Source organism: Symphalangus syndactylus, chromosome 6 (assembly GCF_028878055.3).
Source record: "Symphalangus syndactylus isolate Jambi chromosome 6, NHGRI_mSymSyn1-v2.1_pri, whole genome shotgun sequence".
Lineage (NCBI taxonomy): Eukaryota > Metazoa > Chordata > Mammalia > Primates > Hylobatidae > Symphalangus > Symphalangus syndactylus.
In genome coordinates, this window is record NC_072428.2 from 66,699,948 (window position 1) to 66,718,682 (window position 18,735).

At 38.6% G+C, this 18,735-nt stretch overlaps 1 protein-coding gene across 3 annotated transcripts in view; it reads left to right on the top strand.

Moving 5' to 3' along the window:
* The window catches only part of CCDC83 (coiled-coil domain containing 83), a 73,272-nt gene that overhangs the window by 17,487 nt on the left and 37,050 nt on the right, over nucleotides 1-18,735 (top strand). For all 3 annotated transcript variants that reach the window (XM_055283132.2, XM_055283133.2, XM_055283134.2), the window contains exons 3-5: nucleotides 2,262-2,346; nucleotides 11,617-11,779; nucleotides 15,347-15,514. In XM_055283132.2, coding sequence (XP_055139107.1) covers nucleotides 2,262-2,346; nucleotides 11,617-11,779; nucleotides 15,347-15,514 — 416 coding nt within the window. The remainder of the gene's footprint in view (nucleotides 1-2,261; nucleotides 2,347-11,616; nucleotides 11,780-15,346; nucleotides 15,515-18,735) is intronic.

Below are 18,735 nucleotides of genomic sequence, written 5' to 3' on the forward strand. Positions count from 1 at the left end.
GTCTCTGCAAAAAATTCAAAAATTAGCTGGGTGTGGTGGCATGTGCCTGTAATCCCAGTTACTGGGGAGGCTGAGGTGGGACAATCACTTGAACCTGAGAGGGGGAGTTTGCAGTGAGCCGAGATCATGCTACTGTACTCCAGCCTAGGTGACAGAGCAAGACTCTGTTTCAAAAAAAAAAAAAAAACAAAAAAACAAAAAAAACTGTCTCTATAATGCCTAAAACAATGCTAGGCACCTTTCAGCTCTTTAAATCCACATTGTATGTATGATTGTTTGAAAGGGTATATTGGTCCATTTAAATTGCAGAATTTTGTAACTGAAAAGGAAGCATAGAGTTCATCTCCATCAATCCTCTTATTTCTGGAGGTTAAATATCCTTAGAGAACTGGAAAACCAGCTCTAAAATTCAAGTTTCATAGTATCCAAAGAGCTTTTTTTGACCAGTAATGGATTTTTTTTAATGTTGCATTTTCTCATTATTGGGAAAGAAAGAGCCTAGTTTTTCTCTCTAATGAGTATACAATGTCACAAATATAATTGATGTTTGGGGGAAAGGGCTAAGGATATAAGGTTTAATTCAACTGAAATTTACTAAGCATTTATTTTATGCTAGAAACATTCACATATGATTTCTTATTTTAATCCTTACGATAATAAGCAGAGCTAGGTATTGTTATCCCATTTGACAGCTTGGACATTTAGGCCCAGGGAATTGACTTCCCTGAGATCATGTAGACAAGAAGTGGTAAGGGCAAGATTTAAAACCAGAGTTTCTCATTCTTTAACTACTCTCCACTCTACTACAGTGGTATTGTATTTCTGTTTTTGTTTTATTTTGTTTTTAATTGAGCCAAAGGGTTTAGGTAACACATTTCTGTTGCCTTATTTTGGTCTCAGATTTAAAGTTACAAGATTTATTAGGTCATAGTGATACAAGATATACTATAAATTTTTAAAAACTATTTATTTACTTTGACACTGGATCTCACTCTGTCACCCAGGCTGGAGTGCAGTGACATGATCTTGGTTCGCTGCAACCTCCGCCTCCTGGGTTCAAGCAATTCTCATGCCTCCGCCTCCCGAGTAGCTGAAACTACAGGTATTCACCTCCACACTTGGCTAATTTTTGTATTTCTAGTAGAAACAGGGTTTTGCCTTGTTGGCCAGCCTGGTCTGGAACTCCTGTCCTCAAGAGATCCACCTGCTGGCCAGGCACGGTGGCTCACATCTGTAACCCCAGCACTTTGAGAGCCTGAAGTGGGCAGATCACTTGAGGTCAGGAGTTCGAGACCAGCCTGGCCAACATGGTGAAACCCCGTCTCTACGAAAAATAGAAAAATTAGCTGGGCATGGTGGCGGGCGCCTATAATCCCGGTTACTCGGGAGGCTGAGGCAGGAGAATCGCTTGGACCCAGGAGGCAGAGGTTGCAGTGAGCTGAGATCATGCAACTGCACTCCAGCCTGGGCGACAGAGCAAGACTCTATCTCAAAAAAAAAAAAAAAAAAAAAACAGATCCACCTGCCATGGCCTCCCAGAGTGCTGGGATTACAGGTGTGAGCCACATGCCTGGCACATTTTTAAAGAGATATACTATACTTAACACCTCAAATAGCTATCATATAGCCTATAAGAAAGTCTTTCTGCACTTTTCTATCTCTCTTTCATACCTTACAGACACTCAAAAAATACTTGTTGAGTGTTAAAGAAATGTATTTGTGCCAGGAAAGAAGTTTTTATTATTTGTAGAAGAGATGGCACACTAATGAACTTGAACCAATAGGCATGCCTAGTTTACCTTAGTATTTCAAGAAGGTGTGCTTGCCCTTATAAAGTCAGGTTTGTCATTTTTGTCTGAATGTTTTTAGAATTCTAGAAAGCATGTTTTCTGTATGCCCTCTGCTAGTTTTCCTTTAGGCTAAATTATTTATAAATGATTAGAAAGTATAAAATTACGACTATAAAACAAAAGTAAACTTTTGTTTACTTTCTAAACAATTAGAAAGTATAAAATTATGACTATAAAACATGAAAAAAATGTTTTTTTTCAAAAAAAAACCAAACAACTTTGAAGTTTTCTCTCCAATATATATTTTAGTGAGTAAAATAGATTCAGAAACACAAAACCATTTAGGAAAGGTTTTTATCCCTAAATGTGTTTTCATAATACATTTAATAATTCACTTCAAATACTTTTTAAATTTTTTCTCATTTCCTAAGATAAATGATTCTAACACATTTTATCTTTGTTGATTCTCAGATGTCAAATAAAGGAAAATGCAGTGGAGCGATTCATGTTTCAAATAAAGACACTTAGGGAAAAGAACCAAAAATATCATGAAAGAGTGAGTATAAAATTTAGAACCTATATATAGTCATTAAATATTTACACTCATGCTTTAAAAAATTGTGGATTATGGTGAAATATACTCCAGGAAATTATCTTCTTCAAAGCTTGGAATTGATTGATTTACAATCTAAGTTTCTTTGTACATGTGAGGCAGAGGGGTACTGCTGTTCCCATTATATTAGTTATAATGTCAGTGGAAGTTGGGTTGAATTATGTTGTTTAGACCCTGAAGACACTGAATCTTAAGTTCAAAATTTTAAAGTTTTGAAACCACATTTATCTTTTGACTTTATTTAACCAAACTATAAGACATTGGTTCTCCATTTTAAATCTCTTTGTCTTTTTTCTTTTAGATTTTCAGAGAGTATGCATATGTAAATACTATTTGAAAAGCACAATCTCAGTTGTTAAATTAATTGCATATTTAAGATGATATACTGTTTTTATAAAATCAGATAAAAATGAACATCAAAAAGGTGCTATATATGACTATCCGGACTAAAGATCAACAGAAATAAAGTTTGGAAGCAATCAATGATAATTAACACAATTTATCCCTCAAGGTATCTCACGAATGAAGAAATACTGAGGGTGCCCCCTTTTAACACATTTATTTTATATGGGCCCTGAAACTTCCACAGTTAACTGTTTTATTTTGGCTTCTGTCTAAAAAGAATATATCTACAAATTTTAATAGAGTCTGGAGTCAGAGACCTGAGTTTGCATCCTGACTGTACAGCTTACTGCTGATGTCATTTTGGCCAGATTTGGTATGAGCCTCAATTTCACTCTTGTAAAATGGGGATTCCTGTATCCCCATAGGGCTAATTTATTTGTTCATTTAGTAAATATTTAGTGGATAAGACAAGCCAGTAATATAACTGTGACTCTGACACTGTCACGATTCTCAAGGTTCATTCACTTGTAATAGGGACTAAAACAGAAGCTCAGTTTGGCCTGGTGCCTGAATGCAGGCTCCATATGAGATTCAGAGCACTAAAGAGAAGTAAGTCCCATCAAGGCACCCATGCACATCCTCCAGTGATCAACACAGGGACTTGTAGATCAGGACTTGGTTGTGGAAAGTACAACAAATCAGGATTGAGTAATCATTTTCCCCTTAGCCCATCATTTGGAGCCAGAAATAGTTAAAGTTCTTGTTTCCACGAGGATTGGCTCAAGAATGCACATTAGTGGACCCAGCAGTGAGGAGCAAGGAAAGGCAGATTCTAACTACAACTCTGTATCTGAATATCATCCATTTCTTTCCTTTTATGTTGTTATTGCTGTAATTTAAACCACCATCTCTTACTCATCCTGCCCTCAAAGTACATTTTCCACAGTGCAACCAGAATTACCTTTTGAATATTGTAAACCAGGTCCATTCTTTCATTCGTACTATTCTACCACAACTGCTCTAGCAAAAGTTATTAATGACCAATTTGCCAGGTCTAATAGACTCTTTTTAGTCCTTACTTTACCTCTCATCTCTTAACATCCTTCAGTGGCTTCCTATTGCACAGAAAATAAAATCTATCATCTTTACTAAAGTCTTCAGCGCCCTTCAAAATCTGACCCCTGTTCACCTCTCAAACCTTGTCTCCAGCTGCTGATGGAGGATTTTTTGCTCCTTAGCTCAGCTAGGTCTGGGTTCTTGACTCACAACCAGGAAGAAGTAGGCATGCAGACACGCGAAGAGTGAGCAAGGTGGGAAGTTTTACTGAGTGATGAAACAGCTTTTAGCAGGGAGGGGATGCAGGGGTGGTCCCTCTACCCAAAGGCAGGAGAGTTCCCAACATGGCTGAGCCCAGGGCTTTTTATGGGTTCAGAGTAGAGACTGTCTGCTGATTGGTTTCTGAGTAGGCAAAAAATGTTAAGATGGGCACAATAGTGTAGAAAACTAATTAGGAGAGGGTAGGTATATGTAAAATAGGTGAAGGATGAGGACCAATCAGAGGAAAGCTCGCCAAACAGGAAGGCGGGTCATCAATATGGTTGGAGGATTTACCCAGAACTGTTTCCAGCTTGAAGGTTGGATTTCACTGGGGACCGGCCCCATCTGCCTAGGCATTTTTCTGCCTCCTGCCTCTATCAGTGCACCACCTTTTGCTTACCATCTCTTCTTTGAAATCTTGAAAAACCAATCTATTTATTTGTGCCTTTGCTCATGCTGTTTCCTCTTCCTGGAATGCTTTTTTCTTGGTTAGCTCCTTTTCATTCCCCCAACCTAAGTTGGAATATTGTGTAAAATTATATCTCCATTATTAAATTGCAAGCTTTTTAGGCAGCAGCAATCCAGTCTTACTTCTTTGTTTCTCCAGAAGAATCCAACTTGAGTAGGTGTTCAATAAATATTTGTTGAGTTGATTCATGCTAACACTAGTGGAAGGAAAAATGTTTTGCGGTCATAGATATTTAACATGACTCATGTTTTCTCTTCAGTTATTTCAAAATCAGAAATGCCCCTCTTCTTTCCTACACATCATCTCTTCCTATGTATATTTAGTTCTGTTTGGATTATCACCTCATTTATTATCTTTCTCTCAGTTTGTATTCATTGCTCCACCTACCTCATTAGATGTTCCGTAGTTCACTCTGTGTACTTTCTTACTCTCCATTCATTCTTTCATTCCTACTATTCCACCACAACTGCTCTAGCAAAAGTTATTAATGACCAATTTGCCACGTCCAGTAGACTCTTTTTAGTCCTTTCTTTACCTCTCACCTCTTCAGCAGCCACTTCCTTTAACTTAAAACCTTTTTCTCCTTTGGGTTCTAGGACCTCACTGTATCTTAACTTTTCTCCTACCTCTCTGACCATTTCTTCTCATTTTTTATTCACTGCTCTTTGCCTAGACCCATTCCTTAATTATCACATTTAGCAGAGTTCTGATCTCAACCGTTTTCTCTCACTCCTTTTTGGGGTCATCTCACTTAACACTATGGCTTCAAATAACCATCTATTTGTTAATAATTTTCATATCTGTATGTGATAAATTTCATAATATTGTACACCAAAACAAATGAGTATATGTACAAACGGAAAAGAATAAAGTCTCTAGTTTAGTTAATAACATCGTACTAATGTCACTTTCCTGGATTTGATAATGTACTATGGTTATGTAGAATCTTATCACTGGGGAAAGTAAGGTGAATAGCAGATTGGAATTCTCTGCTCTGTTCTGGCAACTTCCTTTCTTGTTTTTTCATTTGTTTGTTTGAGACAGTCTCACTCCGTCACCCAGGCTGGAGTGCAGTGGCGCAATCTCTGCTCACTACAATCTCCACCTCCCAGTTTCAAGGGATTCTCGTGCCTCAGCCACCCAAATAGCTGGGATTACAGGCATGCACCACCACACCCAACTAATTTGTGTACTTTTTGTAGAGACGGGGTTTCACCATGTTGGCCAGGCTGGTCTCAAACTCTTGACCTCAAGTGATCCATTTGCCTCAGCTTCCCAAAATGTTGGGATTACAGGCGTGAGCCACCACACCCAGCCTCTTTTCTTGCTCTTATGAGTCTTAAAAAGTTAAAAGGGTGAGTGTGAGATGACTTTATATGAAAACAAAACCAATCTTTTTTTTGTAGCTTATTTACTGAATATCCTTTTTCCATTTTTATAATGTGATAATTATTCTTACCTTAAATAGTAATTATTTACCTCACTTGTAGGATAAACATATTTTTAGCACATTAGTGATACAGCTAACTAAATTTTGTTTCTGTATATTACTCAAAATAATTTTTGAGACATTGAATTCTGTAAAATGCTATCAGACACATTCTCCTTCCATTCAAAATTCATATGGGGTTTGGGAAGTTTAATATAGATGATATTAAATTTATATATAATGTCAAATAGTGTTTAATAATGTTTATGCAGGCCAGGCACAGTGGCTTATGCCTGTAATCCCAACACTTTGGGAGGCCAAGGCAGGAGGATCGCTTGAGGCCAGGAGTTTTGAGACCAGCCTGGGCAACATAGTGAGAGCCCGTCTCTACAAAAAATTGTAAAAAGTAGCCAGGTGCAGTGGTGTGCACCTGTAGTCCCACCTACTCAGGGGGCTAAAGCAGGAAGATGCTTGAGCCCAGGAGTTTGAGGTTGCAGTGAGCTATGACCATGCCGTGTACTCCAGCTTGGGCAACAGACTAAGATCCTGTCTCTAAAAAGGTAAAAATTAAACAAAATTTTTTTAAATTTTGTAAATGAAAAATATCACATACTTGAAAAGAACAGTCATTCTGTTAAATATTTGATCTAGGAGATCTGGATTTATTTTAAGAAGTATTGTGTCAAGTATGGAAAGAAAAGTAAAATTTCTTTGTATATTATATACATTTATTTGTCACTTGTATGTAGTTGTTTTAAAATTACCACTCTTTGAAATTTTTTGCCTGTATATCATGGTAAATGTTTTTGAGCTGGGATTGAATTTAGAGGCCATTGTTGTCTTACTAAAATTAACGAACATAAGTAAAATCAGATATCTTTACTTAGGATTCAAAACATACTTGATAAAGGAATTTTCCACTTCTACAAAAATAAGTGGAAAAGTCCATATTTAGAAAAAGTATTAACAGAGCAATAGTTTGGCAAGTGATATTTCCATTACTATTATTCAAGTTTCTATAAATATTTCATTTTAAAATAACATGTCAAACTAAAATAATTCAATTTATTTATAAGCAAACAAAACATGAATCTATTTCATTTCAGAAAATAGAATATCTGAGAATTGGTTAAAGAGTAGTAAATTATTTCTTTTTCATATTTTTCATATTATTTTTCAATATTTTGTTAATATTCATTGGCCTTCATTTTTTAGTTAAACTTCATTTTGAAATAAGTATAGATTAACTTATAGAAATGTTATAAAAAATGATATAAAAATGATAGAGAGAAAGGTCCTATGTACCTATTACCTAGCTTCTCATAACATGCTACAAAATCACAGTACAATATTATAACTAGGATATTGACAAGATTAACATGGAAAGTCAAGATACAGAAGATTTCCATCATCACAAGTATCCCTCATGTGACCTTTATAGCCACTCACTCCCCTCCCAGTTCTGCCCCTTCATTAGACCCTGGCAACCATTAATCTGTTCTCCATTATTATAATGTTACTTCAGGAATGTTATACAAATGGAATCATACAATAAGTAACCCTTTGGTACTTGGCTTTTTAAAATTCAGCATAATTCTCTGGAGGTACATCCAGGTTGTTGTGTGTGTTATCAGTTAGTTTCTTTCTATTGCTGGCTAGTAGCGTGGTGGGGATGTACCAGTTTGTTTAACCATTCACCTGGAGGACATCTGGGTTGTTTCCAGTTATTGGACATTTTACATAAAGCTAATATAAACATTCATGGACAGGTATTTGTAAGAACAAAAGTTTTCATTTCTTTAGAATAAATGCCCAGGAGTTCAATTCCTGGGTAGTATGATAGTTACATGTTAGTTTTTAAAGAAACTGTTGAACTACTTTCCAAACTGGCTGTACCTTTTACATTCCCACCATCATATATGAGGGATCCAGTTTCTCCTCATCCTCTCCAGAATTTAGTGATGCCGCTATGCACTATTTTATGTTAGCCTTTTGGTAGGTGTGTAGTAATATCTCAGTGTGGTTTTAATTTGCATTTCCCTAGTGGCTAATGATGTTGAATGTCTTTTCATGTGCTTGTTTGTCTTTTGTTCATTTTATAATTAGACTTTTTTGTACTCGAGTTTAACATATATAAATATATATAATCTTCTAAAACTAGTCCTTTCTTGGATATGTTATTTGCAAATATTTTCTCCTAGTCTGTAGTTTGTCTTTCATCCTCACAAAAGGGTCTGTAACAGAGTAAAAGTTTTTAATTTTAGTGAAGTCCAGTTTATCAATTTTTCCTTTACGGATTATGCTTTCAGTATCAAGTTTTCAAACTCTTTGCCTAGCCCTAAATCCCAAAGATTTCCTCCTATGTTTTATTCTAAAATTTTTGTAGTTTCACCTTTTACATTTAAATCATGGTCCATTTTGAGTTAGTTTGTGTATAAGGTGTGAGGCTTAGATCAAGATTCTTCTTTTTTTTTCTACCTGCAGATGTCCAGTTGCATCTGAACTATTAGTTGATAAAGCTATCTTTCCTGCATTGAATTGCTTTCATACCTTTGTCAAAAATAAGTTCGACATTGAATAGGCATTTCTCCAAAGAAGATATACAAATGGCTAACAAGCACATGAAAAGATGCTCAACATAGTTATTTGAGAAATGCAAATAAAAACCACAATGAGGTACCACTTTCTCCTAATAACTGAGCCTCAAAATACATAAAGTAAAATTTGATAAGGATAAGTTTGAGGATTAACAATTTTTTTTTTTTTTTGAGATGGAGTTTTGCTTTGTTGCCCGAGCTGGAGTGCAGTGGCAATATCTCAGCTCACTGCAACCTCTACCTCCTGGGTTCAAACAATTCTACTGCCTCAGCCTCCTCAGTAGCTGGGATTACAAGCAGCCGCCACCATGCCTGGCTAATTTTGTATTTTTAATAAAGATGTGATTTCACCATGTTGGCCAGGCTGGTCTCGAACTGACCTCAAGCGATCCACTCGCCTCAGCCTCCCAAAGTGTTGGAATTACAGGCGTGAGCCACCGCGCCCCGCCTTGTGTGGGTCTGTTTCTGAGTTCTCTATTCTCTTCAGTTGATCTCTATGCCTACCCCTCTGTCTATACCATATAGTCTTGATTACTATAGCTATATAATACATCTTGAAATAAGGTAAATTAATTCCTCTTGCTTTATTCTTGTTTTTCAAAATCATTTTAGCTATACTGGTTCCTTTGTCTTCCCATATAAATTTTAGAATTATCTTGTATATATTTGCCCCCCGAACCAAAGAAAACTTACTAAGCTTTACATAGGGATTATATTAAAGCTGTATATCAAAATTGGGAAGTCTTTACTATGCTGTCTTCCAATCCACGAACATGATATGCTTCTCCATTTATTTAGATCTTGTTTTATTTTTATTTATTTAATTTATTTATTTATTGAGACAGGATCTCCTTCAGTCACCCAGCCTTGAGTGCAGTGGCACAATTACGGCTCACTGCAGCCTCAACCTTCTGGGCTCCCACCTCAGCCTTCCAAGTAGCTGGGACTACAGGCGTGCACCACCACACCTGGCTAATTTTTAAATTTTTTGTAGAGATGGGGTTTCTCCATGTTGCCCAGGCTGGTCTTGAACTCCTAAGCTCAAGCAATTCACCTGCCTTGGCCTCCCAAAGTGTAGGTATTACAGGCAAGAGCCACTGTGCTGGGCCCAGATCTTGATTTTTTTTAATCAGCATTTTCTAGTTTTCACTGTGCAAGTCCTATACATGTTTTGTTAGGTATTTTCACTGGGTCTAGCATTCTAGATGGACGGTTCTTTATTTTTATCACATAAAAAATAATGTGCCACTCTTCCTATTGCCTTTCTTCTAGCTAGCATGGTTTCTGATGAAAAATATGCTGACATAGTTTGAGTACCCCTTAACTGAAATGCTTGGGACCAGAAGTGTTTCCAATTTCAGATTCTTTTAGATTTTGGAATATCTGCACATACAGAATGATATACCTTGGGGATGGGACTCAAGTCGAAACATGAAATTCATTTATGTTGCATATACACCTTATACACATAGCCTGAAGTTAACTTTATTTTCCCCTTGGGGATGTTGAATAAACTGTGTTTGGTGTGTCTGCATTTTGACTGCAACCTGTCACATGACATCAGGTGTGTCATTTTCCATTTGTGGCATCATGTTAGTACTCAAGAAGTTTCAGATTTTAGGCTGGGCACAGTGGCTCATGCCTGTAATCCCAGCACTTTGGGAGGCCAAGGCAGATGATCACCTGAGGTCAGGAGTTCGAGACCAGCCTGGCCAACATGGTGAAATCCCGTCTCTACTAAAATTACAAAAAAAAATTAGCCGGGTGTGGTGGTGGGCGCCTATAATCCCAGCTACTTGGGAGGCTGAGGCAGGAGAATTGCTTGAACCAGGGAGGTGGAGGTTGCAGTGAGCCAAGAACCCACCACTGCACTCCAGCCTTGGTGACAGAGCAAGACTCCATCCCAAAAAAAAAAAAAAAAGTTTCAGATTTAGAGCATTTCAGATTTTGAATTTTCTTATTTTTATTTTTTGAAACTGGGTCTTTCTCTGTCACCCAAGCTGGAGTGCAATGGTGCGATCATAGCTCACTGTAACCTCAAACTCCTGGGCTAAAGCAATCTTCCCTCCTCAGCCTCCTGAATAGCTGAGACTACAGGCACCACCATGCCTGACTAAATTTTAAATTTTTTGTAGACACAGGGTCTCACTATGCTGTCCAGGCTTGTCTTGATCTCCTGGCCTCAAGTAATCCCCCCACCTCTGCCTCCCAAAGCACTGGAATTACAGGCATGAGCCACCACACGCTGCCCAGATTTTGGATATTCTAATTAGGTATGCCCTGTATGCTAATTGTTTTTCCCCTATAGGTAAGGTGTGGTTTTTCTCTGACTGCTTTTAAGACTTTTCCCTTGTATTTAGTTTTCAGAAGTTTGATTATGATGTGTCTTAACATGGATTTCTTCCTGCTTATCTTGTTTGGGGTACGCTCAGCTTCTTGAATTCATAGGTTTATGTCTCTTGGAAATTTGGGAAGTTTCCAGCCATTATTTATTTGAGTACTTTTTCAACCCTACCCTCTTTCTCTCCCTCTAATACTCCAGTAACATGAATCTTTTGTTATAGGCCAGGCTTGCTGGCTCACACCTGTAATCCCAGCACTTTGAGAGGCCAAGTGAGTTTCAGAGCAGCATAGCAACATAGCAAGACCTCATCTCTAAAAAAAAAAAAAAAAAAAAAAAAAAAGTATTAAAAATAATAATTCTAAAATGTCAGCCACCTTAGTATTGGCATCTACATATTGTCATTTTTCATTTAGTTTACAATCTTCCCTGGTTCTTGGTATGATGAGTGATTTATTGAAACCTGGACATTTTTGTATAATGTCTTAAGACTCTAGATCTTATTTGTAATCTTCTGTTTTACCTAGCTTTTATTGGCATTGCTCCGCCAGGGGAAGTAGGGATACCACCTTATAATGCCTGGTGGAAGTAGAAGTCCAGGCTTCCCACTTGGCTTCCTGTGATACCCAAAGGCCGGGAACTTCTTGACTCTATTTTGAGGAAAAACAGTGTAGATAGTTGATCAAACATGAATTACTGTTGATTTTCATGACAGAATAGCCGCTTAAAAGAAGAACAGATTTGGCACATACGGCATCTACTAAAGGAACTGAGTGAAGAGAAGGCAGAGGGATTGCCAGTTGTGACAAGAGAGGATGTTGAAGAAGCGATGAAGGAAAAATGGAAGTTTGAAAGAGACCAGGAAAAAAACTTGAGAGGTGATTTAGGAACATAGAAAACTATCATAGAGTTGTGCCAAGTTATTTCTTGAATATATTAATGCTTTATTCTTCCAATATGTTCAAAATGCTGTGAGTATATTTTAAACGGCATCATTACCACCACAGCCACAAACACATGTAGGTAAATGGGCAGGAGAGGGAAATAATAAAGTGGGTATAGGTAATGAAGCCAAGCAAGGAGGTGGAAGAAGGGTAGTGATCAAAAACAGATGAAATTTATCTGACTGTTTTTTTTGAGATAGGGTGTAGTTCAGTCACCCAGGCTGGAGTGGAGTGGTGCGATCTCAGCTTACTGCAATCTTAACCTCCCGGGCTCATGCAGTCCTCCCACCTCAGCCTCCCAAGTAGCTGGGACTCCAGGTGCACACCACTATGCCTGAGAATTTTGTCCCTTTTTTGTGGAGATGAGGTCTTGCTATGTTGCCCAGGCTGGTCTCGAACTCCTGGGCTCCAGGGATAGTCCCACCTCAGTCTCCCAAAGTTCTGGGATTACAGGCGTGAGCCCCCATGCCCAGCCTCATCTGACTCTTACAACAGGACAGTATCTTGTTAAACACCATTACTCATAGTAGGGTTTTGTTCTTTTTCTTTTTCTTTTTTTTTTTTTTAATTCCGTTGTTTGGTGGTTTCATTGGCTTCAGCTTCAGCTTAGATTTGGGAATGATAAGGCAAATATAACCATGAAAGATGTTTCCCCTAATATCTCTAAGGGAGCCAAGCACCCCATTAGATGGGGGAAATAGGGATTAGAGTTGGGAAAGGGGAAGCTTGGAGAACATGGGTAGTAATGACACGAGGTGCAGGCAATGAAAGACCCAGGGCATACTCTTGCTGTAGGCTTAGGAAATACCATGGTACTGAGGGTAAATCATGCAGTTCTGACATACACATTTTGAAATTCCTACTCTTTCATTCTAAACTTGCTGCTAAGATTTCTAGGACCACTTTTGCCAAAACCTCCATAAATAACATCCCTGCTAGGAAGCTGGAAAACACGAGAAAGAGACCTAAGTACTATCATTTGCTAGCCCTTAGGAAATCCATGTATTTCTGGATTTCTCCAAGTGCCTACTTAGCTGAGCACTTTGCACAAAGCAGGCTCTCCACTCAATAGATATTTGTTGTTTTGAGTGAAATCGTTTCCAAGACCAAACATCAATAGGCAAGTTTCATTTTTAGGGGAGTCCAAAACTGTTCCCATAGACCTCCTCCTACCCAAGTCTCTTCATTGGCAATAGGGATGTCATGACGTGGTAGATAGCTATTTCGCACGACTTCTTTCCAAGAGAGTTCTGCTTATGTTTGGAAGGAATACTGTAATAAGTCCCTTGAGATGGAGTGAGACCCCAAAGGATGCTCAGATGTGCTCGCTAAACTGCCTTCTAAAGGAATGGGCCTAGTTATTTGAGATGCGCCTGTTGATGGTTTGGGCTGAGCATGGGGATGTGTCATACAAGACTGGGCCACACTGCTTGACTGAGCACAGTAGAGGAGGACTGGACATGCATGGGAAGAAAGGAAGCTCACAGACATAGAGGAAGAGAAGGAAAGTAAGAGAACAGAAGTGTCTGGAAAACATTTCCGAGGTAGTCACTTTATGTCCCAGGTAGTCCCTTGCAACTCATTTTGGTGTGGAGCAGCAGCAGGTGCTTCACCTGTCAGCTTGTTACAATGCCAATTCCCAGGCCCCACCCAGACCTACTGAATCAGAATCCGCATTCTGACAAGATCCCAGGGGATTCCTATGCACAGTAAGGTTTGAGAAATACTGCTGCAACCCTTTTCATCCATCTTTTAGTAAGGACTCTTTCAGTTGCAAGGATAAAAAGTCCAACTCAAACTAGCCTAAGCATAAAGGGGATGTTAGTCTTTTCACATCACTTAACACAGAAAGACAGAGTGCTTCTGACCTGGATGCAAGGCCTCACATGCTGTCAGATCTCAGCTTAAACAAACAAACAAAAATCTCCGGGGTGTATGTGTTACTAGAAGGGAAGGGAAGAGGTTCTAAGAAAGTAGAAAAACAGCCACTACATCCATCTTCCTTTTACAATCTTCAGTGACATCTACCAACCCTCCCCTCAAAGGCCAAATGGGGCACCGGCCTGAGACAGTAGCAGTCTGCTCGAATGAGAGAACAACTGCCCATCTGGCTTATAGTAGTATTAATAATTGTTTAATGAAAAATATCCACCATTTGTTAAGAGATTTTAAATATAGTATCTTGTGGCCAGGCATGGTGACTTATGCCTGTAATCCTAGCACTTTGGGACGCCAAGGCAGGCAGATTGCCTGAGGTCAGGAGTTCGAGACCAGCCTGGCCAACATAGTGAAACCCTGTCTCTACTAAAAATACAAAATTAGCTGGGCGTGGTGGTGGGTGCCTGTGATCTCAGCTACTTGGCAGGCTGAGGCAGGAGAACCACTTGAACCTGGGAGGCAGAGGTTGCAGTGAGTCGAGATCGCGCCACTGCTCTCCAGTCTGAGCGACAGAGTGAAACTCCATCTCAAAAAAAAAAAAAAAATAGTATCTTGTGTACATCTTTGGAAAAAGATGAGTCCTGAGTCCTTCTGGACCTCTGGACTGAAGCATATCACCCTGGCCTGATTGAAATGCTTCAGTCATTCAACAGACATTTATTGAGCACCAACTAATTGCCAGGCTCTGTGCTAAGTGCTGGATTTACAGAGATGAATACAATGTAGTCTTGCCTTCAAAGAACTCTCAAACAAGGTGATATATGGTGATGAGACAAACAGCCATTAAGTTTGTTGTACTTGACTCTTTTGTAATGCTTCTTTTTCAAAAATATTCAGCAACATGATATTTGGCCTAAAGACTGAATAGAATATCATGTTTAGCAAACAAAGCTTATATCCCTGAAATAGTTCAATATTTGTACATATTTAACTAGGGAACTTACCCATCACTCTGGTTTTACCAAAGCGGGGTGGGAGAAGACATGTTATTATGACTATCAGAGGCTATCATTTCATACAAGAGAAATCCAAATAAATGAACTTTAGATGACTGAATTAAACAATTTACTTACAAAAATGGTTGCCAAAGACCTGGGAAGGACACAAGTTGAAATCACTTTTGCTCAGAGGGTATAGTGGCCAGAAAAATGACAATTTACTAATAAAGAATAAGAGGGTATAATGGCCAGAAAAATGACAATTTATTAATAAAGAATACATATTATATGATACACTATACAAAATAGGACCCTTATTAAGCTATCACAGGAATGGTGTAAACTTGCAGCTTCCTAGGCATATGGGTTGTCTATTATGTCTTTCAATAAACCCTCAAACAACACATCTACTTTGTAATCAGAAGTTTAATTTTACTTAGATTTTGAATCGGGAGATAGATAAACAATAGTTTGAATAGTTTAGAATTTCCTAAATTTTAGATATAAAATAGTATTTATGAGTTAACAGTATTTTAATATCAGATCTTAACTTCTTAAAACCAGATTGCAACATATAATGGTTACAAGGAAAATAGAAATGACACAGTGTCTTTATTTTCAACAGATATGCGCATGCAAATAAGTAATGCTGAGAAACTATTTCTTGAGAAACTCAGTGAAAAGGAATATTGGGAGGAGTACAAGAATGTAGGGAGTGAACGACATGCTAAACTCATTACCTCCTTACAAAATGACATCAACACAGTTAAAGAGAATGCAGAGAAAATGTCAGGTCAGTTGCAACAAAACTAGTTCAAGTTCAGTAAAAAACATCTTTAGTAGGGCATACATTGATGGAAGAAAAAAGTGTGTACTCCCTGAATCATTCATTACTCTGCTGTCAGCACAAGCAGCTGTGAGCCTAAGGGTAAAGGTGGAGGGAGGAAGCAGAAAAATGATCCCAGGACCACCTGTGAAACTGAGAAGGGGAAATAAAGAAATGGGCGAGTGAGGGGCGGTGTGCAGAAGCCCTGTGACCAACTGACTTTAAGAAAGAAGCTTCTGGCTGGATGCGGAGGCTCATGCCTGTAATCTCAACAGCCTGAGGCTGGAGGATCGCTTGAGCCCAGAAGTTTGAGACCAGCCTGGGCAACACAGTGAGACCATATTTCTACAAAAAATTAAAAAATCAGTTGGGCATGGTGGCTCGTGCCTGTAGCCCCAGCTACTTGAGAGGCTGGGGTGGGAGGATCAGTTGAGCCCCATGGTCAAGACTGCAGGGAGCTGTGATTGTGCCACTGCATTCCAGCCTGGGTGACACAGCAGACCTTGTCTCAAAAAAAAGAAGAAAGAATCTTCATTCAATGGATGCGGTCTGCATATTTCCACACTGGGACAGGAGCAATTCCACCAAGACAGGAGTGTCCTGAGGCCAGGTTATATTAGAAAGAGAACTCACCTGGGGCAAGCTAAGTCAGCTTAGCCCGGCTGAATAGCCAGAATCATCATGGAGAAATGTCAAAGTCAATTAAGTTGTAACCAGAGAAAAACTGAGGAACAAACATGAGATGAGAAGTGGAGAGGCTATAGAGGAGGATGCTGTCAGCAGAAATGAAGCTTACCAGGACTAGATCTGGACACGATGAGGGCCAGCTGTCTGTCACTGAGACAAGCATAGTGGCTTAAAAGAACACCAGAGACCCAGACACAGAAGAGTCATAGGACAGAATTAATGTGGGAAGTCTGGCCCAAAAGAGTTGCTGTGGGTGGACAACAGTCCAGGACCCAGCTGGAGATAGTGCCCTGCATTATGGAGGGGTTCCTGTGGGTGGTTCCCATGTTCACCATTCAGGGCTCTCTGCTTGTGGACCAATTTGTATGTAAGTTTCGCAGCTTAGGGCCTCTGCACCACAGTGGTGGTGTAAACTTGGCCCCAAATCAGTCTGGGCTTGAAATTCCACTTCGTCAAAAGGTTCTTCTTCTGAAAAGAGAACGAGTGCCAGCCTGCTACTCCCTTTGTCCCCACTCAAATCCTCTCCCACTATTACCAGTTTCTTATGTAGCAGTCAGAAATATTCTATGCATATACATATATCACAAATAGCATGCTATAAATATGATGTCTTACTTGCTTTCCATGTAACAACATGAACATCCTTCTAAATCAGTATATCTTAATACTGCCTCATTCTTCCAGTGGTTGCATTGTTTTATTGTACCTTTTTTTTTTTTTTTCGAGACAGGGTCTCACTCTGTCACCCAAGCTGAAGTGCAATTGCATGAACACAGCTCGCTGCAGCCTCAATCTCCCAGGCTCAAACGATCCTCCCATCTCAGCCTCTTGAGCAGCTGGGACAGCAGGCATCTACCGCCATACCTAGCTAATTTTATTTATTTTTTGTAGAGGTCTCACTGTGTTTCCCAGGCTGGTAACCATAATTTTTTTGACCAGTTTTTTACACATAAGCATTAAGGTTGTTTCTAGTGTTTTACTATTACAAATAATGCTGCAATGACTATCCTTACACATATCTCATTTTCCTGTGACAAATATTCTTGTATTTATGTCATTTCATTTATGTGTATCTCTGAAAGAAATGGTTGTGTGAAACAGACTGTTCATTTTACTGTGATAAATGTGGCACTCCATAAAGGTTGTACCAAGTGGTACTTCTACGAGTATGCATGAGGATACCTATTTTCCCACATCTTCAGCAACAGGGAGTGGTGTCCAAATTTTTGTTCTTTGTCGGTCTTATGGGTCGAAAATGGTATCTCATTGTAGTTTTAATTTCCATTTCTTTTATTAAAAGTGACACTGAATGTGTCTTTTCATAACTTCAAGAGCTATATGAATTTCCTTTTCCATGAACCATTTGTTCACATCTGTCACCCATTTTTCTATTGTGTTGTGGCACTCTTTACATTTTAAAGGAATTAGCTCTTTAACTGTGATATAAATTGCAAATATTTTTCCCATTTGTCATTAGTTTTTTTGTTTGTGGTTTTTTTAATGAAGAAATGTTGTGCTTTTAAAGTGCCCAACTTATCAGTCTTTGATTTTATGTTTATAAGATTATGAATGAATTCTCCAATATTTTATTGTAAAATTTTTATGATTTTGTTTTTATATTTAAGTCTTTGTTTTTGTGTGAGAGAGTAATCCAACTTTACTTTTTTACCAAATGGTTTTCCAGTTGTTCCAACATCATTTATCATCAATTTTTATCCTACTGATTTGAAGTGCTAACTTTATTATACTTTTCTCATATATATCTGAATCTTATTCTCTACTATCTATTCTGATTCACTGATCTGCCTATGCATTTGTTAACCAGTAAAATACTTTTTAAAAAGTTATTTTTCTGGTATGTTTTCAAAATTTCAAATATTTTAGCCAGTATTTATTTTACATGTTTAAAGTAGGAAAAGATAAAGATCTTCTCATATAAACTTAACCCAGTATCTTGATCAGAAGTTTGGATGATTGGGCCAGGCGTGGTGTCTCACGCCTGTAATCCCAGCATTTTGGGGGGTCCACGGTGGGTGGGTCACCTGAGCTCAGGGGTTCGAGACAAGCCTGAGCAACAGTGAAACCCCATCTCTATCAAAAATACAAAAGTTAGCTGAGTGTGGTGCCACACACCTGCAGTTCCAGCTACTTGGGAGGCTTAGGTGGGAGGATCACCTGAGCCTAGTAGGCAGAGGTTGCAGTGAGCCAAGATTGCACCACTGCACTCCAGTCTGGGCGACAGAGAGAGACCTTGTCTTAAATTAATGAATTAATTATTAACTAGGATGATTTCTTTGACTTAAAAATTTTTATGCAGTTGTATTCAACTTTGGGGTGGTAAAAACATTTAAATATTGAATTACTTGCTGGTCAAGCCATCCATGGGGCACAGCTATAAGAAAATGGTTGTTATGGGCTTGTATTATTTTCCATTAGTTTTAGGGACTTGTCTTAACCATCCAGGTAGCAGCAGCCACTCCACCAGGGAACTATTAAAACAT